This window comes from Rhineura floridana, chromosome 2 (genome assembly GCF_030035675.1).
Source record: "Rhineura floridana isolate rRhiFlo1 chromosome 2, rRhiFlo1.hap2, whole genome shotgun sequence".
In the NCBI taxonomy this organism is placed as follows: domain Eukaryota; kingdom Metazoa; phylum Chordata; class Lepidosauria; order Squamata; family Rhineuridae; genus Rhineura; species Rhineura floridana.
Window position 1 is genome coordinate 46,588,092 of NC_084481.1, and position 27,535 is coordinate 46,615,626.

At 39.7% G+C, this 27,535-nt stretch overlaps 1 protein-coding gene and 1 pseudogene across 1 annotated transcript in view; one reads left to right on the top strand and one right to left on the bottom strand.

Moving 5' to 3' along the window:
- The window catches only part of CERS6 (ceramide synthase 6), a 169,293-nt gene that overhangs the window by 6,536 nt on the left and 135,222 nt on the right, over positions 1 to 27,535 (bottom strand). Inside the window, exons 7-9 of the mRNA XM_061608578.1 lie at positions 22,772 to 22,900; positions 20,456 to 20,562; positions 2,268 to 2,424 (exon numbers count right to left, since the gene is read on the bottom strand). Of these exons, the coding sequence (XP_061464562.1) occupies positions 2,268 to 2,424; positions 20,456 to 20,562; positions 22,772 to 22,900 (393 nt within the window). The remainder of the gene's footprint in view (positions 1 to 2,267; positions 2,425 to 20,455; positions 20,563 to 22,771; positions 22,901 to 27,535) is intronic.
- Positions 26,803 to 26,921, top strand: LOC133378687 (5S ribosomal RNA; annotated as a pseudogene).

Here is a 27,535-nt window from a genome sequence, read left to right on the forward strand (position 1 = left end):
AGGAAGGAGGAGTGACAGGCTAATGAATGCACCTAGTTCAGCACACCCATAGCTGTTGCTTCCCTGTACTATTCCACTGAACCTCCAACTCAGACTACCTCCCACCTCTGCACCTCTCTCCACTGTAAAGGAAGGCAGCCAGCATAATGGGATGGTTATATGTGTGTCTTTGGCATCTGTTTCTATTTCTTAATCCACTGGATTTGGAAAGTAAAGGACTAATTTCAGCTCAGACGAAAATTCCTGTTCTATGGGATCTCTCTACCTAGTGAACACACGAGAACAATGTTCTGTACTTCACCAACCACTCCGGGCAGGTACACACCCCCTTTTTTAACTCTTGGTGAAAAAAGAAAGACAATTTGGAGAGCAATCCTAGAAGCAGCTGCGAGGCCCTGTCAGAAAGGCTGCTGCGAATGAGCTGCGTACCCTGTGCAGGAAGTTTCTGTGGCAGACAAGATCGGAGGGAAAGGCTGAACGGTGGGAAAACAACACATAAAAATAATTTTAACTAGAGAAGCAATGGGCAAATTAACCTGGCATTAAAGCAGGGGTGGCTAACCTGTGGTCCTTCAGGTGTTGTGGGACTAGAACTCCGATCATCCCTGACTGTAGGCCCTACAGGCTGGGGACGATAGGAGTCAAACAACATTTGGAGGGCCACAGGTTAGCCTCCCCTACATTAATGGACACCCAGAGTATCCTAAAATAGCAGACAGTATAAAGAACCACAAGCAGCACTTGGCACAGTAGGTGGCAGGAAATTTGGAAAAAGCTAAAGGCAGAGATGTTGAACAGAACAAGAAGTAGCCTCACATAAAATCAAGTAGTACTGAGGGCAACAGTTTGGTATTGGGTGAGTGAACCTGCAAGTGTGTGAATATGAACCATGTGATGAACCTTGGACAAGGAATCCTAGCCTTCAGAGTCTGAACTGGATGCACATTCGGGAACAACTGGATGCTCAGTTCAGTAATTCAAGCCATGTATATAAAGTTCAAATGCAGGGCACAAGCCAGAGGAGAAGGGCTGTAGCTTAGTGGGAGAGCATCTGCCTTGCATGCAGAAGATCCCAGGTTCAATCCCTGGTGTGTCTAGGTACGGCTGGGAGGGATTCCCTGCCTGAAACTCTGGAGCGCTGCTGCCAGTCAGTGTAGACAATACTGTGCTAGACAGACCAATGGTCTGACTTGGTAGAGGCAGCTTCCTATGTTCCAGAGGCAATGCTTTCTCCATGAACAAAATCCTCTGCTTGCTATCACTCAAGGGAACATTCATGTGACCACTTGACTTGAAGGGTTACGCAACTCCACATGACTAAATTCCAAAACATTCTCACATGGACCTCAGGCAATTTTAAGTACTTTCTTCAACTGTTCTCTTCCCGGAGTGGACAAGTTATTGGCAGGATAGGGAAGATTACCATTTTCCATTGGAAAGCTCAACTTGGAAATGCTTGAGCAACTTCATCTTTGTACTTCCCCTGTTTAAATATTTCACTCCACAGCCTAACCAGCACTGGAACAGGCATCAACAGAATTTAACCTTGGGACATATCCACTTTTACACCGAAGATCCTGCTAGATAACTTTTGGCACATAGCACCTCCAAAAGCATGCATGCTAAGCAAGACACTGAAGGAACAATGAGAAAAGATGATTGAAGATGCAAAATAATATATATAAAAAATAGATGTGTGGATGTTGTGTGTGTTTATTCTCCCAGGGAAACTTACATGCAAGGGGTTCCACTTCCCAGCCTTCAAAGGCAGCAGAAAGAAAACAATTAAGAAGGGTAAGAAAGAAGTCATATATGGTTTGGTATGAAACAAATGGCTTCCTACTAGAACAGGAAAGAACAAAATGCAGATCTGAGAGGACAGACAGAGAATTATTAGGTTTACCTTAAATTCTGAAGTGCAAGAAGCTGAAGGATCAGCCCCATCAAAGCCATACTCTGACCCTAGGAACCCTGTCACTGTCTAGGAAGTTGTACAGACTGCACTACAACACTACGTCCCAGAGGGAACTCTGTCTCTGAATTCCAGCTACCGCTGTACTGGAACAGCCCATGTTCAACTCAGTGGGATTGCTCAGGCGGTCAGTATTAAACATGCAGTTTCAGGACTTGCAGCGGCTATTGGAGGTGAATGGCAAGACTTTGCCAAGGATCATTAAAGGGTCCTGAGAGTACTGTGCTGGCATATTTGTGTTACAAAAAGATTATATGTCGGAAAACTAGAAGACAAACGTTCTGTTTTTTCTTACCTTGCCTTTTAAAACAGCTTTATAGGCTGCCTTTACTAATAGGTAGGACCAAAAACAGTGAAGAACTTGAAGTACCAGAAGTAGAATGACAAAGACCATCAAGGCAGGAAAACCACCAAGAATTTCAGGCAATTCAAATATTGTTGTGTTCAATATCCTGAAGAAAAGGGAAAAGGAGAGAAGTTAAAATAAAACTACAGAGACGGTTCATTTATCATCACCGCTTCACAACCACAGGAGTCAGTGAGAGAGTAACAGAGCATCAATACATTTAACATCAATACAGTATCTACTGCATTTGTTTTACTGAAAGCTAGTCTACACATTGCTTTGCCCTCCCAGTCTCCCCCTGCCCCCGGTATTATTTATATCACTCTTCTTCTATGATGGAACTCAAGGTGGTAGATATCAGGTTCCCAGACAATCAGACAAAACACTTGTATTAATTTATTAATTTTTTTTATTAACCACCCATTACCAACATCCTTTAGGCAGTTCACACAAAATTCAAACAATATCAACAAAGTTGAAACACCAAAATCAATACTGGCACAGCAGGCTATAAGACCATGTCCAGAGCTTAGCGCTCTAGGTGCTCTGTCACATTGACCCTATTGGCTGGACTAGGGTGCCCTACTAGCTCCTGGAGAAACAGATTGCGGCATGGTATTATGCAGCTGCAGGGAGAGACTTCTGGGTCTCTCTTTTTAAAGTTTCCAGCACTAGCCAAGGCTAGCAGTGAAGTGTCATACTGAGTATGCACTTAGCGCTGCACTTGGAGCCTGCAGGTGGAAGAATACTTTGTGGTAGGTGGCAGAAGGAAACAGAATGGAGGAACAGGAGTCAGCATAAGTACTCCTAATAGAAGTCATAAAAATGATACTAGTGAAAGAACTGAAAGAGTTCAAGGGCAGAATGACAGAAAATCAGAAGTACAGAACAAGTTTTGTTCAAGACAGTAAAAGAAAGAGAGAGGGGGAAACTTGATTCGAGATAACTATGTTGTTGGAAAAAAATATGTGCATTAAGAAACTCAGTATAAAGTTTTGAAAGTAATTTTGTGGAAACAGAGGATAACATTAAAAACTACAGAACTGAATTTGAAACTTTAAAATCGCATCAGGCAGCACCAAAAGTATTAATAAAAATGATAAATGTTAATGAGCAGCACGAACATAAACCTGAAGAAACTGAAATTTGGAATAAAGCAGTTAGAGCTTGAGGTTTGGAAATGTAATCTTAAATTGAGGGGAGTACAAGTGGATGTGGAAGGACAGAGTGTGAAGTTTCTTGAAGACCAATTTTAAAGAATATTTAGATGTAGATGAAGGTGTGATGTAGGAATAGAAACAGCACAGAGAATTAATTCAGCATATGCAATTTATAGAAAGCTCCCAGAACTTACATTTGTGACGTTTATAAGAATAAAAGAAGCAATACAAATATATATTGCTGAAGAGGAGCCCCTTTTACAATAAATGACATGAAAATACAAATCCTTTCAGACTTGCATTTAGACACCCTAAGGAAATGAAAAGATGTAAAAGTTTTAATCATATGTTTTCAAGAAAGGAAAAATGCATTACCTATGGGGACACTATTCAAAAGTATGGATGGGGAACGCACACTATGGGTTGTATTCAACTAAATCCTACTCAGAGTAAACCCATTATAATTAATAAACTTAACTTAGTTATGTCAATTAACTTCAATGCATTGACGCTGAGTAGGACTAGCATTGAATGCCACCCTATATATAAAGCCAGTCAACTGGTAGAAGTGATGAGTTCGTTGTCGGCAATATGCTGATAACACACAGCTCTGCTTCTCCTTTACATCTGCAGGTGTGGCAGTGGATGTGCTGGACCAGTGTCTTGCCTCCATGATGGACTGGAAGTGACTCAATAAAATGAAGTTTAATCCAGATAAGACTGAGGCACCATTAGTGGGTGGTTTCCTATACGAGATGGGTGGGCATGGCCTACTCTGAATGGGATTACACTCCCTCTGAGGGAGCAGGCACATACCTTGGGGGTACTTCTGGATCCAATACTGTCGCTTGAGGCTCAAGCGGTCTCAGCGGTGCAGAGTGCCTTTCATCAGCTTTGACTGGTGCTCCAGTTGCGCTCTACCTGGATAGGGACAGCCTAACTTCAGTTGTATAGGCTCTGGTAACCTCTAGATTGGATTACTGCAATGATACATGGGGCTGCCTTTGAAGACAGTTCAGAAACTGCAGCTGGTACAGAATTCAGCGGCCAGATTGTTAACCGGCATAGGATGGTCGGAACATATAGCACCTATTCTGGCACGACTGCACTGGATACCAGTTAGTTTCCGGTCTCAGTTCAAAGTGCTGGTTTTGACCAATAAAGCCTTACGTGGCACAGGACCCCAATACCTCAAGGTACAAATGGTCTCTTTCAATATGGCTATGGCAGGTCTTGCAAAACCTGTCTTTATTTGTACTGATCTGTTTTTAAGGTTGTGCTGTGTTGGTTGTTTTAATGAGTTTGTTATAATTGGATTTAATCTTATTGTTGTAAATCACTTTAAGTTGCTTTGCAAGGAAAGCAACTAATGAATATAAATCATAAATAAAAATAGAATACTCCCTGTCACTCTTTTGGGGTTAAGTCACAGGTTTTATTTACTACAGGAAAAGTGGGAATGAATTTTATTTATTATTATTTCAGCATTTTCTTTTTATATTTTCATTAAAATAAGATAATCAAAAAATTAAAGATGCCATTGTTGACTGTAGAGGGATTAAATGTTCGTAACAGAAGAACTAGATTTGCAAGGTTGGTTTTATTTGCAAGGTTATAAAAAAAGAAAATGCCTTAACATCGATAATGTTACAAGAAACATCTAACAAAACAGAGTGAAAACATTTGTTAGACAGGCTGAAATTGCAAAGTTTCACGACAACCACAAGCTCAGTTTTGGACAACACCTCAGTGTGGCATTGGGAGTGAAAAAAGACCAGGTATGAGCAAAATGGCTGCGAGCTTCTCTCTGGGAGCCCACACAACCCGGTAAGCCATACTGTGGCTTATGTTGATGTGAGAACTACCCAATATCTGATTCTGTGGAGAGACTCCCCAATTAAATATCTAGGGGTTTGGATAAACAGAATCTTGAGGATTTAATTGAATTCTATCATTAAAATTACTGAAAGAGATAAAAGCCGACCTGGTGCAGTAAGCAAGTTTAAACATTTCCTGGCTAGGTGAAGTGTTCATCCCAAAAGTAACAGTGAAAAAAATGAAATGGACTGCCTTCAAGTCGATTCCGACTTATGGCAACCCTATGAATAGGGCTCTCATGGTAAGCAGTATTCAGAGGTGGTTTACCATTGCCTTCCTCTGAGGCTGAGAGGCAGTGACTGGCCCAAGGTCACCCAGTGAGCTTCATAGCTATGTGAGGATTCAAACCCTGGTCCCCCAGGTTGTAGTCCAACACCTTAACCACTACGCCACACTGGCTCTAATGTCAAATATATTATTTTTATTTCTAAACATACCACTGCATGTACAATTTCAAATTCTAATTGGGAAAAATATTGTCAAATTTTGTATGGGTGTTAAAAAATCAAGGGTGGTGGAAAAATGTATGAGACTGATGAAAAGTGCTGCATTTTTCATGCATTAAAATATTATGAGGTAGCAGTGTTAACACACTTGATATATGGTTATGTATTGTCAGACTAGACAATAATTTTGGAGCAACATACTATTTTGATAAAACTTAAAAACAACACTCTTGATATAATACTACATTTGATAAGGAATTCAGTAAACAAATCCATGTACTAAAATTTTAACATCTGGAGCATATGTATAAAACAAAACTGAAGTCCAAGTATATCACCACTCACAGCTATAATGAAGAAACAAAAGATAAAACTTTGCTGGGTAGTCTTCAGAATTGGTAGAGAAGGGTCTGATTGAATAAAGAAATTTAAGGATGGGATTTTTAAGTCTTCTAAGTGAAGTTGGTACTGAAACAAAAACCAATCACATATTTTCCAGTACTTACATATAAGACACGTAATTGCTTAGTGACAAAGCACAGTCCTCTACATAAGAGAACAGAATCTGAAAATTTAATGCCCAAACAGCAAAGACAAACACGGAATATAATATGGTATTAGGAGTTTTGACTAAGGTTGCAATACAAAGCATCCCAAACCCTGAGATTTCAGGGGTGGGCCCTACTGATGTCATGGGGGCATGTCCAAGTGATGTCATGGGGCAGGCCCTAGAGATGTCATTAAGCATGATGATACATTAAGCATCAACCACAGTTGCTTGGACCATACCACTCAAACAAAAACAAAAAATCTCTGGAAATTAAGATAGCAATCTTATCTAAATGAAGGTGTTTCCAGGTCCAGCTGAACTGCCGGGATCATTCCTTCTCACCTGCTTAGACAGCATGGGTAAGGAACATTTAATTTAGTCTACTTGCTTCTGGCAAGAAGTGTTTAAGGGCCCTCAGGCCAGGCCAGTCACTAGAAGACCATTGTGAGAAGAAAGCCTAGTGTTGTAGAGATGTTAGATGGGAGCACTCAGGAGTAAAGATGGACGCCCTGAAGGCTCAATTCTAAACACACTTACTAAGGGGCTAAGCCCCATAAAACTCAATAGGATTTAATTATGTGTAGATATTGTTAGGATAGTGCTGTTGGTAACATTTGACTAGGGATCCTCTGCAAATATATCCATATCAAAGCAGGGTTGGCAATCCCCTGCCTGCCTTTTAACATGGCTGCTTCAAACTGCTTTACAATCTTGACCCTTCACAGCAAAGAGAGGTTTGAGAAATGACTAAGAGTTAAGAAGATGTTCTACTCTTTCCTGCCTACTCTGTGTGCTGCTATAAACTCACTTTGACAGCCAACCCAATTCCAGTAAATAATAATTGACAGAGAGAAAACACACATGGTTTGGTCTACCTTCACAGGCAGTAGACTGGGAACAGCAGCAATTGAAGCCACACTTCCCAGTATATGAACTCTCTTTTACCACTATTGGGCAAGAAAGAAATCATCATGCAAATAACAAGGTACACCATCAGTGGGTTTAAGGGGGCTGAGTTGACTACATGGAACCACTGTTGTTGCTTCTATGGATGTAAGGGTGTAAGGTCAGAGGTAAATGTAATACATATAGAAAAAGAAAAAAAAAGGCAATGATTTCCTAAAGGCAGTACCATACCAACCACAAGATTGCTATGAGTAAGACAGAAAACTCAGCATCCCACAACTAGTCAAGGTTCCTAACTAAAACTAAAATATTCCTGGCAGCCAGTCAGCCAAGGTCACAGAAATCCCCATGCAGCACAACCTGACCTGGGGGCTGCAGTTAGTACAGAATGCTGTCGCACGATTGCTGATATGATAGGCAAGTCTACCCAGGCATGTAGAACCTATTATGCTTTTTATGTTTTTAACTCATTGTTGGTTTTATTATTTTGAATGTTTTAAATACATGTCTTTAACTGTTTTTGCCAATAACTTTATTGTTTTAATTCCTTCTATAAAGCACTTTGAGGTTTGTTTTTTACAATAAAGTGGTATATAGATGTTATAAATAAAATACATTAATAAATTTTGGTGTCACTGTGGCCCTTGGGTCTCTTTCCTCTTTTAGGCACAAAGCAATCTGTCTTATACAGAGTCAGGCCATTTGATACCATCTAGCTCATTACTGATGATATGGATTACCATTGGCTCTCCAGGATTTCAGACAATAGTCTCTTCCAGAGATTGAATTTTGGACCTTTGCATGCAAAGCATGTGCCCCACCACTGAGCTATAGCCCTGTTTAAAAAGTATCTTTTAAAATTGTTATTTTCAGTTCACTAATGAATGCACAGCATACTAGGGCAGATCCACACCATGCATTTAAACCACATTCAACACACATGTGAAGCACATGAGTCCCACCACAGAATCCTGAGAGCTGTAGTTTGTTAAGGGTAGTGGGCATTATAACTGTGAGGGGAAAACTACACTTCCCAGGATTCTTTGGGGGAAGTCATATGCTTTAAATGTGAGTTGGATGTGCTTTAAATGTATTATGTGGATCTGCATCCTGGGAGGTGTAGTTTGTTAAGGGTAGTGGGCATTATAACTGTGAGGGGAAAACTACACTTTCCAGGATTCTTTGGGGAAGTCATACGCTTTAAATGCGAGTTGGATGTGCTTTAAATGTATTATGTGGATCTGCATTACTTCATAAACTTTGCCTGCATATAAATCATTTTAATTAAATTTTAAAATGGAAATAAGTAACAAAGTTGACAGGGTGACCATGGGCTCCACACCATCTCTCAGCCTAATCTGCCCCTCAGGGTGAAAACAACAGAGGGGGAACATGAGCATCCCAAGGAAGAAGGGCACAGTTAAAATGTAGAGGAAATAATAATTTGTAAATAATAATGTACAACCATAGTGTGAAATCAGATATCAAGACGTAGTAGGAAGAAATATTTATATAAGCATGAATATCAAAGATGTGTATTATTTACACAACCTGTAAAGATATTTATAGTGCAATCCTCTGCATGTTTACTCAGAAGCAAGTCCCAATGTATTCAATGGGGCTTAAACAAGGAACCATGCACAGGACTGCAATTCAGTGATAAGGAACTTCATTCTCCCAATCCAAAATTCAGAATCATACCGCTTTAAGCTGTTTTGCAACTGTTTTATGGTTATTGGTTTTAAATGGCTTTATTTCCTGTTGTGAGCTGCCTTGGTTTTCAACCCTACCTCACAGGTTGTTGAAAATATTCCATATACACACACACTGGAGATGTAAAAATACATACACCCTATATAATAGTTTATTGTCAAAACCAGTTGGCCGTAGCAGAACATTTTTTAACGTATTAGTTTCCTGCCAAATAAAAGCAGCAATATCTAAGTAAGCCCTGCCTAACTGCTTTAAAAAAAGGATCAGAGGGGGAGAGAAGGATTTACAACACAATCCTTTTCTAAGTTCACTCAAAAGTCCCAATGATTTTCAGCACAATCCTAACCATGTCTACTCAAAAGTAAGTTCTACTGAATTCAATGGGGTTAACTCCCAGGTATGTGGAATTAGCACTGCAGCTTTACTCCCAGAAAAGTTTCATATTGGGAAGATTTTCAAAACAGGTTATGAGTACGACAAATAAACTGCCCTCTTCCAGTAAAATTTAAACTTGTTTGACTCCTTAATTAGAAACATACAACACTGCAGCATGTACACTTTTTAAAACTTCTGTACAAAAATTATTTGAAAGATAAAATATATAATATGCCATTTTAGAAGTAATTTAAAAAATGCATGCACACTTTTATTATAATTATAACTAAAATTGTTTACTGTGTATGGCCACCAAGTTCCTGCTGTGATCTTCTGTTGTAGTGCAATCCTATGCATGTTTACTCAGAAGCAAGTCCCAATCCTGTACAGAGAAGGTATTCTTTATGCTGCTAAAAGCTATAACTTTACTGAATTCCTGATGTGAGACAAGCAGGAAAAGGAAACTGTTCTCCAAAGTTGAAATGGGGTCTAAGTATTGCCAGGGTCAACAAATGTTGTCAGTCACAACCCTGACTTCACTTATTGGCTAAAACCCTGAAAGGGCAAGGATCAGAGCAGCCAGTACTAACAGAAGTTTCGGAGAGGAGGCGGCTGACATTTTGGTTTATATTGTTGCGTGCCCCCCAATCTCTGAGCGGTGAGATTTTGGGGGTCCCTGTGCTCCTCCAGGGTTTGGTTTCCTTTGGGAAGAAGGTCAGCGGAGACTACAGTGTCTTTATGAAATATGGTTTATTTATCTACACACATTCCAACTTGAGCTCAAGGATGGAGGGGGTTCAATGCATCAGCAGTCCAATACCCAGCTTTTCCATCAGGGTTGCAGGAGGCACCCCAAAGGCCATGGTGCAGAGAGCCAGTCTCTCTCTGCCTTCCAGTTCCCAGCAATTCTCTAGACACACTCAAACTACAAGCACAACTTCTGCTAGCTGCCAGGAGTGGGGGGGGGAGGCTCTCCTGTAGAGTTTAAATGACAAAAGGGGTCTTCCTGGCCCATTCTCTGTTGCTAGGCAGTTGATCGGCCCATTATCTTACCTGGCCAATCTATTTGGTTAACAAAAGACTCATTTGACCAGCAGAGAGTTCCTCATTCAAAGGCACAGGATTCCAAATCAGAGGCTGGAAAGGTGACCCACAGGAATCATCTATCCCAACCCCCATGCTCATAACACTATCTTTTGAACCAGACCACCTAGAATTTTTTTCTATTAAATGACAGCGAAGAGTTCTGAGATTAAGGTGACTCACCCGGAGACCTGGAGAGGACCCCCAAAAGAAAACCAGACACCTGGCAACCCTGGTATCAACACTTCTAGCAATACATACCAAAGCAGAAGGGAAAGGGATTTCAGTTAAGATTGTACCAGAGGTGTGGAATTGGGGAGTTACAGCACAAATCCCAGTTCTTAAAAATTCATTTTTGTTGATATTTTTGCTGGCATTTAACACCTTCAAGGCGTAACTGTATAAAGACACAAAAACTAGAGATGTAGAGCCTCAAGCACTGATGTGTTTTACATATTCAGGTCTTGCCCCAAATAAGGGCCTTTTGGTCAATTGTAATAAGCAAGATTAAAACTGCAACAGATTGTGAATTGCCAGCAGGTTTGCTATTTTTTTTATTTGGATATGTAAAGGATTTGGTCCTGTTAGAAGATATGGATATGGTAATCCATTTATTTAATGGCAGCATGTATAGTAACATGTTTTTAATTGGAAAAAATATCAGACTCCTACATTGGAGGCCTGGATATTTAGGATTTGGGAGTTGCAGATATAGCAAAACTAATATAGTAGGGGTTAGGGAAGGAAGGCAACTGACAGTTTACTTGTTGAATAATAGAGCACGTTTGTAATATACTGGTGTAGTAACATGCAAAAACAAAAACAAAAATCATCCATACATATTATTGGGGATGATGTAGACAACTATAAAGGATCTATACTTTGGAAGGACCTATTGATCAAATATTAACTCTAGGGATAAATTAATGACACACACACCCCTCATAACTTAATCTGAGTTTTCTTTTACTTCTTTTTAAAGAAAATTATTATACTATGGTTAAGATATAATAAGAAAATGAATCCCCCACTAAGATCAATACAGTATCCACATAAAAGCCACAGAAGTAGCATAAAATCATTCTAAAAAGAGCGCATAAAACCTGATTAAACAAAAAAATATTCCAAGCTCTAAAACATAGTTCTAAAAGGCCTGAAGGGAAAAAAGGGTCTTCACCTGTCACTGAAAAGTTCTTAATGTAGGGACCAGGTCAGCCTGACTGGGGAGGGCATTCCATAAACAGAGGGCCACCAGCAAAAAAGCCCTCTCCCCTACTGGCTACCTGCCTTACTTCATTAGGCGGGGAACCTGGAGAAGAGCTTCTGATGAAGATCAGGGCTGGGCCAGGCTTGAATTGGGCGAACTAAAAGCCAGTGCAGATGATGGAGATGTAATATGAGCACACCTACCAGTTCCTTTTAAAACCTATGCTTCCTTATTTGGAGCCACCTGGAGTTTTCAGACCATTTCAAAGGCAACTTTACATATAAAACATTACAGTAATTGAAGTGGGAGGTGGACCTTTTTGTTGACTTTTGTATTTAAAAACACAGGGCTGAAAGTAGACCTTACTCAGATTTAGAGGCCTAAACATTGCTTTTATTTTTTAAAGATCCTATCGTGTGGTTGCTCTTCCCTGTCTTTATTCCATGTGTGTTTTGTTTGTATGCAAACTAGAAAGATTTGTCTTATACTGCCACGGATGCTACTTAAGGGCATAGCTTATTTTTAGGTTTGCCTTTTTTTCTTTTTAGTAAAAAAGTATGTGTTGCAAACCAAGAAAAGTCGTTCTTGGCATGTGACACAAAGCCGCCACAATTACTTCATATGTCTTCCATCTACCAACACTATATACATTTTTCCTGTGGGGCAGTGCCTTAATATTAGAAAACAGTACCAATGAGAAATTAACAGCGTTCAATAATAAAGGCACTCCTGGCTATGATAGTGTCTGCAATACTTATCTTTACATTAAGATTTAATAAGCCCCACTGATGTTTGAGACTAAAGGGAGGAAAAACTCAACTTGGATGAAAGCTCACTGAATTATACATTTTCCAGAGAGGTAGCCATGTTAGGCTCTTGCAGCAAATCAAACAGAGTGGCATCTTAAAAACTAATACATTTATCAGTCCACAAAAGCCTATGGCATAAATTAGTTAGCCTTTAAGGTGTCACTAGACCAGCCTTTCCCAACCAGTGTGCCTCCAGATGTTGTTGGACCACAACTCCCATCAGCCTCAGCCAGCATTGCCAATGGTCAGGAAAGATGGGAATTGTAGTCCAGCAACAACTGGAGGCACACTGGTTGGGAAAGGCTGCACTAGTCCCTTGGTTGAATTACACATGTGGCAGGCTGAATACAACCACTAGATGGCGTGTTCAGCAAGTTAACTTCAGTTGTCTATATTGTCTTGGGCTTATGGCAGTGAAGCCTCCAATAAACATTGTCTTGGAATGTTTGGTTGTTCAGCAAACTTAAAACAGTTTCAATGGTCAGTACACTTGAGTATTACTGATGACAATTCTCTGGTAAAAGCACTAAGAAGTGTAATTACGTCAGCTACAATTACCTGAACCTGAAACACACACACTCACAGAGGCTTTCAGATTCACTTCTCCAGTGAGTCTGAAATAGTCTGGCACAGTCTTATTAAGTGTATACTTGCCAGAGAAGGCTTATTACCAAATGCATCCTTTGTCATTTTTCAAATATGAGATAAATTAGTGACAGCTTAATTATCCAGCTGGGCTTTGCATCTGAAGAAGTATTAGTAAAATTTATATCCCACTAACTTGCTCACAGCAGTCTACAATAAAAAATATCCCTATAATAATTTTTTGTTTGTTTATTTGAGTTGGTATGAGGTATTCCAAAACAAGCCAAAAGAGAATTTTCTAAAAAAAATTATTTCTCCTTATTTTTAAAAGATAAGGTGACATGACGGGAAGGCCATAATAACTGTAAAACAGAGAATTTGGTTTAAGTCAGGTAGAGGTTAGAAGATGTACTAAATCTCCTTCTTCTGAACTATATACAGTGAAAGAATAAAGGAACTCTTTTAGTATTTGGACATCTTCTCACACACATACCGGCCTGGCTTGCACATTATTATTATTATTATTTAATTAATTAATTTGTATCCCGCCCTTCCTCCCAGCAGGAGCCCAGGGCGGCAAACAAAGCACTAAAAACACTTTAAAACATCATAAAAACAGATCTTAAAATACATTAAAACAAAACAGCGTTAAAACATTTTTTTAAAAAACAGCAACTTTAAAAAAGGGTTACAAACATTATTAAAAAACATATTAAGCAATTCTAACAATTCTAATTCTAATAATGCTGAGCCAAATGACAACGTGAATGAAAGAGTGTGCTGGTGCATATTTAGAAAACTGCAGCTATTTCAGTCCTCCTTGCTCCTGCCATGGCTTAGCATTACATCCAAACCTGGGCTCGTAATTTGTCTTGCTCCAAACAACCACAAGCTGTAACCAAGGTTTGCTCCTGGCTTACTGCTCATACTCTTACTGTTTTGGGGGAGACAAACCACAAGCCCAGTTTCAGATGTAACACTAAGCCAAACTCTGCCTTTGCTCCCAAGTAGCATGGCAGCAACAAGACCAGGAGAGGAGCAAAGCAGCCACAGTTTTCTATATGTCTCTTTCTCTTACAAAACTATTTTTTATATGGTGGTGACAGCACTAGTGGGTTTCACCGGTTGAGGATGGGAGCCAACACATTGACTTGAGGCTCTACAAAACTGCTGGCTGGAGGCCATACATTTCCAATGTTAAAAGCTGTCTGTCATTTCCTAACCTTTTGCAATCTTAGAACAGGATTAGGGAACCTTTGATCCTCCGGATGTTGCTGAACTACATTCCCCATCATTCCTGGTCCCTGGTTATGCTTGGTAGGGCTGGTGTGAGTTATAGTTCAGCAACTGCTGGAAGGCTAAAGACATACCCCTGTGTAACCATTCTGCAGCCTTGATTTCCATGATAAATAAGACAAGATCAGGCAAGTTTCAGTCATTAAAACTATTCTGGGCTAGACATCCCAAGGCATAAAACTAAGCAGTGGTAGTTTGGCACAATGCCTTCATATCAACTACAGATGGTGAAGAAAAAATGAGCAGTGTAACCTGGATGCATATGAACCATCCTGAGAAGTAGATCTGTTGTTGGCAGAAGGAAAAGTTCAAACATTTTAGTTTGCTCTTTTGCAGTGAATTTTATCCAAACAAAAAAAAAGAATTGCATTTTTAAAAGGTGCGGCAGACCCTTTCCTTCCCATATTACAGTCCTTGGCAAATGCAGTCCTTGAAAGGGCAAGCCTGTCCTAATGCTAGTAAGAAAAAACAGTAATTGAAGAAAGCACAAAACCAGCATAGAGGGTCTTTTTAACTCCTGGTTAGATCAATAGGGCTATACTGTATATTACTTAGATTATGCCAATACAAGGAATGTGTTTATACAGTGTGTTGTGATTAACCTGTCTCATCTATCAACACTGCTTATCTGTTTACAAACCTTTTCACTGACAATACTTTGTCCTCAACAGAGTTTATGGTTAACATCACAAATGGCAATTATAAAAATTTCAGCGACTTTAAAAGCACAAAACACAGGGTCACAAAGGTATTCAGAAAGCACAGGCCCCAAGAAAGCACATGTTAATAAAGGGTTATTTAAAAATCCTTAGCAGAATGCTGTTACATCCAATGGAATGTTCCCATCAACAATGGCTTGGTTCTCAAGTAATACTAAACCATGGTTTAGCATTATGAGGATAGCCTGCAGCAAACCTTGGGCTTGTACATTCCTCTCCCCTCCAGTGCAGTCACAAGGAATAAATAAGGAGCTTCTGTTAAGGTTTTAGAATAACTATGTTAGCATTATGTCTATACTCTAAACTGTGGTTAATCTTAATAGTGGTTTGTGAAAAGAAGCCAATTTTATAAAGTATTGTTTGAAATTGGCTTCTTTCCACTAACCACCATCAAGATTAATCAGTTTGTCCAGGTTCCGGTAACATGACAAGCTCTCTAATGTGGAAACAAACAATTCTGAGCTTCTTACGACTGTGCCAAAGCGGAGAGCACATGAGCCTGAGGCTTGCTGCAACCTATCCCTGTAACGCTAGACTATGATTTAGCAGTGCATGCAAATGAGGCAGATTTGTTGATACCAATTGGTGAGAAAATATAAGTCAGGACAGCTCATTTACAAAAGTTAGCATTTTTGCATATCCAAAAATTAAAAACTTGGACAAAGTCAAATTAATGCCATGGCATATTGTTCTTCAGGATTTCTGTCATTCTCCAGAAATATAAATTGTGGGTTCTCAGTTCTTCTGAACTTCGCCCATGGAAAGGTCTTAGAGCCACCTTCTCTGATGCTCAATAAAAATATTAAACAGTCCTGCTTTTCCTGCAGTCTACTGTGAAACGCAAAAATACATTATACTATTATAAACCAAATATTCATGTGATACCTGTAGGCACACTGAGGACAAAAAAAAAATTCTACTTGCCTTGCTACCCAAGAGTCACAATCTGAGATACAGCCTTCTGACCCACTAACTACAGACGTGGGTTAGCATTGCTGCTGGAAGCATTCTGTTGCAGCAGCGTATTGCTAGAGTGTACCAGCCCTGTGCCCAGTAAGAATAGAACCAGCCGAAAGATATCCACACACAGACCGTTACTTGTTAAGAGTCTTTACTGACAGGATTTCTCTCACAGATACAGACCCGAATACTTTCCTAGCTCTTCTAACACCTCACCCCCCACACCTTGTAGTTTCACTTTCAAGGCTTTATAGAGGTTCTGTTTCATGCCAGCTGCAGTCTCTGACCTTGAGCTGCTGCACAGTGTTAACCCATAACACGTCTTCTCATTTCTGTCTTTCTGGAAAACCAGACACATAGACTTCTCAGCAGCCTACACATTCAACTAAGCAAGAGCTCAGTTCTGCAGAGAACATTATCTTTTGTTTCACACAAAATGGAGACACATTCCATTCATAGTAAAAGTAGCTTTCTTTTTTTTTTTAAAAAAAATGTTATTTCCAATGCAAGCCAATGCAATGTACAATCATAAACAAACTAAAAGTAACAAAAAACATAGAAAAACCATAAGTATTGTTTTGAAGTATTCCATGTATACAACAATTTTAAAAAATTCTGCCACTTTGCCAAACACACACTCTCTCTATAATTATATTTTCTAAATCTTATATAATAAGTTAATTTTGCCATCAATGCATACTCCCATATTTTATCATACCACTCTTTTATTGTGGCAATTATCACCACTCTCCATTTAGCTGCATATAGTATTCTAGCAGAGAGCCAGTGTGGCATAGTAGTTAGAGTGTTGGACTATGACCTGGGAGACCAGGGTTTGAATCCCCACATAGCCATGAAGCTCACTGGGTGACCTTGGGCCAGTCACTGCCTCTCAGCCTCAGAGGAAGGCAATGGTAAACCACCCCTGAATACCGCTTACCATGAAAACCCTATTCATAGGGTCGCCATAAGTCGGAATCGACTTGAAGGCGGTTCATCATCATCATCATCATCATCAGTATTCTAGCAGCAGCAAACATATAAAAAAACAATTCTAGATGATCCTTCCATACTGAGCTTTCTAAATAATTTAATAAAAATAATACAGGATGAAATGGAATATCCCAAAATCCTGCCTATATGAGATTTAATTTTCTTCCAATATGTCTTAGCGGCTGAGCAATACATAAAGTTTGGATTCACATCCTTCCATGATCGTGGAGAATTAAAGGGACAATGCGTCCTGTGCCAGAAAGTTCTCGGAAATCACTCTTTGCACCCATCGAAGTTGAAGCTCCATTTAGAGAAGATGCATCCACAACATCAACATAAGGATGTCGACTACTTCAAGCAAATGGAAGAGAACGTGAAGCGCCAGCACTTGGATCAAAGTGGAGCATTGTTTCAGCAAGACAAGCGTTTTATGGAAGCTTCTTATGCCATCAGCTTCCTCATTGCGCAACGGAAGAAACCTCCCACAGTCGGAGAGACTCTGATCAAGCCATGTGCTCTGAAGATGGCTCGTATTCTGCTTGGAGAAGAAGCTGAAAAAAAGTTCAACAAAATTTCTTTATCGAATAATACGGTTCAAAGAAGGATTGCTGACTTGTCTAGCGACATAAAACAGGTGATTGCTGAAATCAAAGACGCTGCATTTAAGATTGTTCTCAATTCAGTTGGATGAATCCACAGATGCTTCATCCTGTTCCCAGCTTCTTGTCTTTGTTCGGTATGTGAAGGGTGATTCCATCAAGGAAGAATTCTTATTCTGCCGTTCTCTTGAAAGAAATACCAGAGCTGTGGATGTGATGGAAATAGTATCAGAGTTCTTTGACCATGAGGGACTGAACTGGCACAATCTATGTGGAGTGTGCACCGATGGCGCCCCAGCTATGCTAGGAGCCAAAAGTGGCTTCCAAACGCTAGTTCAAGATCGATCTCCAGGAATCATTGGTGTTCACTGTCTGATTTATCGGCAAGCTCTTGCTTCAAAAACCCTTCCATCTCATCTTCAGGATGTTCTTGAACAAGTCATCAAAATTGTGAACTACATGAAAAGTAGTGCTTTGAATTCCCGACTGTTCAAGCAATTGTGCACAGAAATAGATTCAGAGCATAAGAACCTGCTCTACTACAGCAAGGTGCGTTGGTTATCAAAAGGCAATGTTGTGGCACGAGTGTTTGAACTCCGGGAAGAGTTGCAGAGTTTCCTACAGATGCAAGAAAAGCACAAAATTGAAGCTTCCTTCCATGAAAAGCTGTGGGTCTTTCACTGCGCATACCTTGTGGATATTTTTGATCAACTGAACAGACTGAATCTAAAGCTGCAAGGAAAGGGAACAACTATCATTCAGTTCATTGACACTCTCAGTGCATTTATACAGAAGCTTGAAAACTGGAAACGAAAGGCTGAGGAAGGGAACTTTGCCATGTTCGAATCTCTTTCAACAGTCACTATTAATGATGCGTTGGATCCTGGCATTGCAAAGGATGTTGTGACACACCTCAGCTGTCTCCGAGAAAAATTTCTGCAGTACTTTCCAGAAATTGGGAGAGAAGGATTGGCGCTCATGAGGAATCCTTTTCTTGTAAAATTTAGTGACGTCCAGGATGACCTGCAAGATGAACTGATTGAACTTCAAAATGATTCTGGATGCAGAGATGTCTTTGAAGCTTCCTCTGTCTATGAGTTTTGGCCAAAAATGATGGGAAGCTACCCCAACATTGCAAAGGAATGCCTGCGGAAGCTCCTGCCCTTTGCAACGACTTATCTTTGTGAATCAGGCTTCTCAACGTTGGTGCAGCTGAAGACAAAGGCTCAGAACCGCCTTGAATGTGAGGCAGATCTTAGATGTGCGCTTTCTACAACAGAACCTAGGATTGGGAAACTGGTGCAGAAAATTCAGGAGAACATCTCTCATTAAAGTAGCTTCAGCTTAAACTGGTTTGAGTTTTTTTTCATTCGGCAGATGCCTGCAATGTTTTGTTTTCATATAGAAATTGTTCAAATGAGAAACATTGTTCCATTAAATACTTTTAAATTGAACTAAGTTGTGGTTGTTATTGACATTTCTTTGGTTTAAAAAAATTGCTCAGCTATGATCCGCACTAGGCCATGACATGTCAGGCCAAAAGCCAGTTGGGCCACATAGCAAAAAAAGTTGGGAAACATTGTCTCAGCCACTTCGCACTTCCACCAAATGTGGAAGAAACGTCCTCTTTCTTTCCGGCATTTCCAATAAATAAGTGGATAGTTTTTATTTTCACTGGGGTCATATACCACCAGGACATGATTTTACAGCAATTCTCTCTTATCCCCAAGTTCAATTAAAATGTATGTCCAGTTATCCATAACTTGTCCTATACATTGGTATATTTTCCTCAATGTCCCATTTCACCATATATTCTTTTACTTGCTCATCTTCTGTATTGTACTCCAATAATAAATGATATTTTTATTTATTTTTATTATTAAATTTGTTAGTCGCCCATCTGGCTGGTTGTCCAGCCACTCTGGGTGACGTACAAGATAAAACAGTACATAAACAGTTAAAAATTTAAAAAACAGTATAGTTTTGCCAGTCTATGTTTGTTTTTATTTAATACAGCCTTCTCAAATTGTTGTTTCTCTGATTTGATTAAGTACTCTTATATAACCTTGAACTTTAGATCTAACTTGGAAGTATTCAAACCAAGGAGGGTTACTGCCTTGCATCTGTCTCTTAACTTCTACATATGTAACCATTTGCCCTTGATTTACTAAGTCTTGTAACCTAAACAATTTAAATTGTTTCCACATTCTAAAACTCAAAATATCACATCTCATTATATCCAAAATTGATTCAATAGGAGATGGTCTCAGGCTGAGAAGTTTTTTATATCAATCCCATATCTTCAATATAGTTCTGGTTTAATTTGTTCTAACACCCAATTATTTGTTTTTCACGGCCCATGGTATGCGCAAAGCTCTCCTCCAACACCACATTTCAAATGAGTTGATTTTTCTTTTATCCATTTTTTTCACTGTCCAACTTTCACATCCATACAAAGAGATTGGGAATACCATGGTCTGAATGATTCTGACTTTAGTGTTCACTAGAAGCTGAAATGATGAAACTGAGGTTATCATACTTTGGACACATAATAAGAAGACATGATTCACTAGAAAAGACAATAATGCTGGGGAAAATAGAAGGGAGTAGTAAAAGAGGAAGACCACGCAAGAGATGGATTGATTCCATAAAGGAAGCACAGACCTGAACTTACAAGATCTGAACAGGGTGGTTTATTGGAGGTAGCTGATTCAAAGGTTTGCCATAAGTCGTAATCAACTTGAAGGCATATAACAACAACAACAATCTTTAATACATTTGACAGTAAGAACAACAGGCAGAAGCCAGTATGTGCTATACCAGACTTGTTGTTCCATGGAAGTGGTAAATTTACTCACCACAAGGGATACAGTCCAAGCCTTGTAATAATGAAAACAACAGCAAACATGAGGAAGAGGAAATCGCACAATCTTTGATACTTGCAATAGTTTGCCATTTTGGCTGCCTGTAACAAAGAAGGAACATGGGTTATCTCCTTTATAAAAACAAGCTAAAAAAATCTTGCACATACTGTACTAGACAATTAATATCCAAATATACATAGAACATCAGCATGAATTCTTCATTCTCTTACCTCTTCCAGTCCGATGCTTCACACAGTGGCCTGGTTTGCATGTCACGCTAAGCCAAACTATGGATTAGCACAAACACGTAATTGTGCTGGATCTGGGAGAGGAGATCACAACTACTTTGTTCTTCCCTGGCCATTTTGCTGCTGTACTGAGCTAAGTCCTGGCTTGGAGCTTGGTGTGTCACCCAACCATGGGCTCATGTTTAGCTCTCTCCAGACTAACAAAGTATGAAGCTCACTGGGTGATCTTGGGCCAGTCACTGCCTCTCAGCTTCAGAGGAAGGCAATGGTAAACCACCTCTGAATACCGCTTACCATGAAAACCCTATTCATAGGGTCGCCATAAGTCGGGATCGACTTGAAGGCAGTCCATTTCCATTTTATGGTTTGTCCAGGACAGCTAAACAAAAAGCCAGTACGCAAACAAAAAAACAGACATTTTAGCTTACTTTTCTGTTAAAAAAAAATCAGAAAAACCCACAATTACAAATACAAACTATATTATAAGTATAATACAATATAGTTTAATATAGTATATTAGTACAATATAGTATAATATAGTTTGTATTTGTATTAAGAGTGTTACAAATACAAACTATATTAAAAGCAATAAAAAGACAAATTCTAAGGCTGCAGTTCTATACACACTTAACATGGCAGTAAATCCTGTAGAAGAATAAGAGAGATACTTCTGAGTGAACATGTCATGCACAGAATTGCATGCAGTGAAAACAGCTTAAAAAAACTTGCATGAAAAGCAATTGGGTATTCCATAGGCTTGGCACTACCACCAAAAAGGCCCTGTCTCATCTCCCTGTCTCATCTCATACAAGGGTGGGATAGAGAGCAAGGCCTCTGCAGCCAACTTAAGTGCTGGGCAGGCTCATGTGGGAACAGGCGGTTCCTGAAGTAGCCTAGAGCCCAGTTATTAAGGCCAAGAGCAGCACAATGAAGATGACATGATTAGATGAATGTGCTCCAATCTTTGTGTCCTAGACATTAGTCTGGCTGCCATATTTTGGACCAACTAGGACATGAATAACTGTGGCCAGTTCTGTCTTCACCAGTACAGGCCACAGCTGGTGAATTGGCCTATGCTGATAAAAAAACAGGCTTCATTGCTGCCTATATACCCAAGGAAAGTGTTGGGTCAAATAATGTCTCTGGACTGTGTACCTGCTTTTTCAGGGGAAGTGAACCCCTGCCTGGGAAGGTTTTTATATTCTCACAGGGATCTCCCAGAATAAAAATGGTATTTTATTTATTATTTCCATAGATAGACTACATAGTATCTGAAGATCTCAAAACGGTTTACAGTAGGTAAAAATCCATAAATATAATAAGCACAATAAAAACCATGTCAAATGGTTACATAAAAACAAAAATACATAAACAATATCCATAAACATAATATACATATACATAAAGTCACAGCATTACAAGGCAGCACAATGTAAAATCCCAACCAACACAACACACACTATTCATGCAACCGCTCATCAATCTCACTATTCCACACAACAACTACTATCATTCAGAGCCTCGTACATTATCTCTGTTAACTAACCACTCATGCCCTGGGCTGCTGCTAATAAATAAACGCATAACCACTCATACTCAAGTATTACAATCCACATACAAAGAATTACTGCCAAGCATACATACTGTATGTAAGATACACCTGTATCTCTGAAGCATTAAGAGGCTTGCAAATTATATAGACTTTTCCCAGGTATCAGCAATTACATTATATGTAGCATTACTTTATAGAAGTTAGTTAAACGCAGAGGTCCTATGAACTCCGACATCCAAGATGGTTTATCATCAAGTCTTCTGGGTAAATGATTTCCGATTAGAACTCACTGGATGGCCATGTTTGACAACTGCAGCCCAAATGAAAACAATTTACTCAAGAGTATATTGTGTTCATGGTCCTTAAGGAAGCAGGACTGCACAGCTGGTCAACTAGCACCTCTGAGATAAATGTCAATAGAGCATAAGCTTTCATGTGCTATCTTAGAACAGTCTTTGTTCTTGAAGAAATGCTTTGGACAGGCAAAGATAATGAATCAATCTCTCTTACCTCCAGCACAATGTCAACTGCATCATGAAGACACAGAGTCAGGCATCCAATTCGTGTGAAATTGATAGTATAGGAGAAGGTTAGCAAAAAGACTGTTACGATGTGATGTGTAAACATGATGCTAAAGTCCTGAGGTAAAGAGAGAAACAACATTAAGCATTTCTACACATATTTGGGTTTTCCAACATTTAGTCTTAGATGTAAAAATAAATAAATACAATATAAACATATTCTGAATTTTTAATTTATAGATAAACATATAGCAGTCTATGTAGATTAGAATGCAGTCAATATCTTAGTAGAGACATATTTTTAAGAAGCACTTAAAAGAACCAAACAACATTAAAGCAAGAATACAAAAGCTTTTATAACCAATTATGATGCCTCTGCTTCGCTCCTCTCTTGAGTATCCCCACCCCCCAGGAAGCCACCTAGCGATGAAGTGAAAAGAACGTCTCAGAGAGCATTAGCTTACCATCATCCTCATGGCCCTTTGAGAACCATTACCCAAAGCAGCCCTTTCCACCTGTTTTTACCATTAAGTATTTTTCCCACATAGATTTTCTGACAAGTCCATTGAATAACATAGATTACATGAGCAGTGTTATAAATGGAAAAATATTTTCTATGCTTGACAGAAAAACTTCCAAAATGGTTAAGAAGCGCAGAGGTGAACCCCTTAGAAACATCAGAAATAAGAACCTGGGGGCTTATTTGGTCGAGCATTTCATAGAATGTAATCATTCTCCTTCAGACTTCAGGTTTGGGGTTTTAGAAAAATTAAATACTGAAGATAACTAAATCCTGCTAAGGAAAGAGATGTTATAGATATTAGAATTAAAAACTCTGACCCCTTGTGGGCTTAATGCGTAATTAGAGTTTCATCCTCATAGATTATAAAAATTCTAGACGATCCTTCCTTTTTTACTGAGACACATATAACTTCCTAATGGTAAAAGAGAAACACATGTATTTGTATATTTTGAGATATGTGTGTGTGTGTGTGTGTCTTCAGTTTTCAATTTTTAGTTGTTACTAAAGACTTCAGCATTTTTGCTACTAGAGATCTCTACAGTTTTAATTTCATGTACATATTAACAAACAAAAATTACACATGAAACAATTGTATTTAATACTGTATTCTTTGTTGACATTTATGATTATTTATTTTCATGTAATTAAATGTGGTGTTCTTGTAGTCCCTGACAAAGGCTAAATATAGTAGAGAGTGAAACGCCCTGGGCTTGTATTTTCTCATACTATTTTGGGATTTTCTCCCCTACTCCTTTTTTCTGGCTATAAAGCCCCACACACCCTGGGATCCAGCTCCCCTCATAACTAAGGGGGTCCTCAAAGTGTTCCCACTTTCTAAAGTGAGGCAGGTAGTGACTGGAGAGGGCTCTCTCAGTTGTGGCATCCCACCTTTGGAATGCTTTCCCCAGAAAGGTTTGCCAGGTCTCAAAACTTACCACTGTTTTAGCACCAGGCCAAAACTTTTTTTTATTGACCCAGGCCATTTAGAACTATGCACTGGGTTTTAGGCTGCATTGAGCTTCTGTAATTTTAACTTTTTGCTTTTCTTGTTTCTCTCTGGTCTTTGAGGTCATTGGTTTTCATTTATGCCACAGGGTTGTTAGCTGCTCTAGAAATAAGACCACCAAAGAGCGAGGCAGAATTAAAAAGAAAAACACAGAAAACAAAACACTCCAAAATGAAATCAGAAGTTCAAATTTTGTAGTGAAAATGGATTTCCCCGATCTGTTTGCAGACAACGTACAAAGCACCAGGAAGTGGATAATTACCCCAGAAAGTGGGTAATGGTGACATCTGAAGGAGACCTTCGATGGACTAGAGGGAGGGGGGGCTATCCAGCAGCTTGCTGCAGAAGACATGAACAGCCACCAGGAAAGGTTTTGTGTTTGAGGTGATGGAACCTCTATCCACATGTGCAAAATGGCCATTGTAAGTTACCACCTGATGTTACAATCTTCAAGGCAATGAACTTTCATGTGCAGACAGGGTCTTTTATAAAACACCAGAAAATCTGGCCACAAGAACATTTTTTTTTAGAAGAGGCCAGAGTAGTAGCTCCATTTTTCTTCCAGCAGTGTCCCAATGTGCTTAAGTGTCGTGTCCAGGACTGGACTCAGGAACCAGACCAGTGGGTGAAAGCAATTCAGTCTTTATTAAAGTAATATCCAAACAGAAACTACGTCTTCTCATGAAGCAACACAATAACACGTGTCCAGCGACATGCAAGAGAGTTGACAGAACAAGGAATCCCTGCTCCCCTTGACTCTTATAAAGGGGGCTTTCTGGCACAAATTCTCTCACTCCGCCTCAAGGTGCTCTCTTCCACACCCCTCCTCTCTCTCCCTCTTGCTCTTTTTTGTTTTCTCCGGGTTCATGGTGAAGGGGGAGGCGCTGCCCCCTCCCCTTCTGAGGATTCTACCTCTGGTATTGGGGAAAGAGGGGGGTGGACACCATGCCCATCAGGCGGGCTTTTCTCTGGCTGAGGAGGGAGTGGAATTCCCCCTCCTTCCGTTTCTAACTGCTCTGACCTGGGAAGGGGGGTGAGCGTGGGAAGTTCCTGGGAAGAGTCTGTGTCTGTATCTGTGTCGGCTAGAGCTTCAAGGTCTTTACTGCTGGGCAACACTAACTCTGGGATTCCTCCCCCCTCCTCTGGTTCTTCTTCACACAACTCTGGGAAAATGATCTCCTCCCCCTCCTCATCCTCTGAAGTGCCAGGACCCCAATCCTGCATCCTGACATTAAGCATTCATTGGCAGTAGCATTGCTCTCTCCCCTGCCCTCCTACAAAGTACAAACGAGGTGTAAAGCAATCCAAATTTAATCACTTTTTATATTTTCTTAAGGAAAGCAAACATTAAAAGCTACAAAAGAGGGATTAGATAATTCCATTTATCATATCAAGTAGTTTAATGATTCAAACAGCAAGACAGCTCTCCCCCTCCATTCCCCATGATTGCATTTAAGGCTATTTATTCAAGGATGAATCTACAACCACCAAATCAATGAAGTATTTATTGTTTTCTTCACATATTGGGAAATAGCAAGATTAAAAAAATACCAAGTTCTCTCCAAAGCTTTCCACAGTAAAGGTTTTGGATCTGATCCTCCTGCTGTTGTGTGTTGCATTTTGATTTTCATTGCTAATGGCAATAATCAATCTGAATGGAAAAGCAAGTTCAGCGTTTTGTTTCCATGTTCATGCCAGTTAAATCTAGATTGCTTTTAACGCCCCTATTCTGAAAACATATGAGTACATTCCTGAAGACTGGATCCAGGTATTTTACTTTATGCACTACAATAATGCTGGGAAAAACAGAAGGGAGTAGAAAAAGAGGAAGACCAAACAAGAGATGGATTGATTCCATGGAAACCACAGTCCTGAACTTACAGGTCTGAACAGGGTGGTTCATGACAGATGCTTTTGGAGGTTGCTGATTCATAGGGTCCCCATAAGCCGTAATTGACTTGAAGGCACATAACAAACACACACACTACTTCATCATATGACAGCCAGCATGTCCTCCTATGTTCAACACCTTTCATGGCTTTCTCCGGGACAGGCATCTATCTAGAGATGGGTGAACATCTCCGTTTGTCTCAAACGAAAACAATGATTAGGTATTTCTGCCTGTGCAACTAGTGAGATGAGCTCCTTCTCACCTCCAGTTACCGCCCCACCCCTAGGCAACGTTGAAGCGTTTGTGTTTCTCCTCCTCCCCTTAGCTTAGCTTGGGGGGGGGGATATGGAGGAAAACGCTAATGGGTAGCCTGGAAAATGGCTCCTTTTTGTTTCCAGTTGGGTTTTGAAATGTTCTGGACCAGATTCTAAAGGAGTTGAAAACACTTTAAAAAAATTTAAGCCCTTCCCCTTTTCGAATATTTGCTCCATCCCTACAACTCTCACATCAACCACCTCTATAACATTAATTATTCTTAATGCATGGCAATATGTGATTCCAAAAGTCAAGCAGAATTTTATCTCTGTCTAAGTTCTACCTACCTACGGCCCTACTACCCTGAACATGCCAGATCTCGTCTGATCTCAGAAGCTAAGCAGGGTCAGACCTGGGTAGTACTTGGATGGGAGACCTCCTGGGAATACCGGATACCGTAGGCTTAGTGGAAGGCAATAGTAAACCACCTCTGAATACCTCTTACCATGAAAAGCTTATGAATATATACAAAAAAGATTCATGGGGTCGCCATAAGTCATAATCGACTTAAAGGCATATAACAACAAGCTCCACCTATTAGTTCCAACCACCAACACATCATATTTCTGCTGTTAAGCTCTTGTGCACAATTGCCTCCACATCATTCCAGGCACAGGGATGTTAGAGGATTTCATTAGGTCTGCATTTTTAAGCAAACTGACCTGATTCACAGTTCCTGGGTTAACATGTAGGTTGGAATGCTGCTATCCTTCAGATTTTCTTGCTTTTCCAGATTTTGTGATAGTTTTCAGCTCAAAAAATTACCAAAACACGTACAAAAGTGCATTTGAGGTTAAAACACATACCAAAATGTGGATTGTTGTGTGTGTGTGTGTGTGTGTGTGACTGATGCAGAAACAGGATGAAATGGATTTATGAACACATGCAAAATGGACGTGGACTAGAAATAGACTGATCCATCCATCCTTCTTCAGGTATCATTTCCCCCTGCATACTCTTGAGATTAACCCAACGATCCACTATCAGAATTCTTGGGAGCCAATTTGTTGTTGTTGGT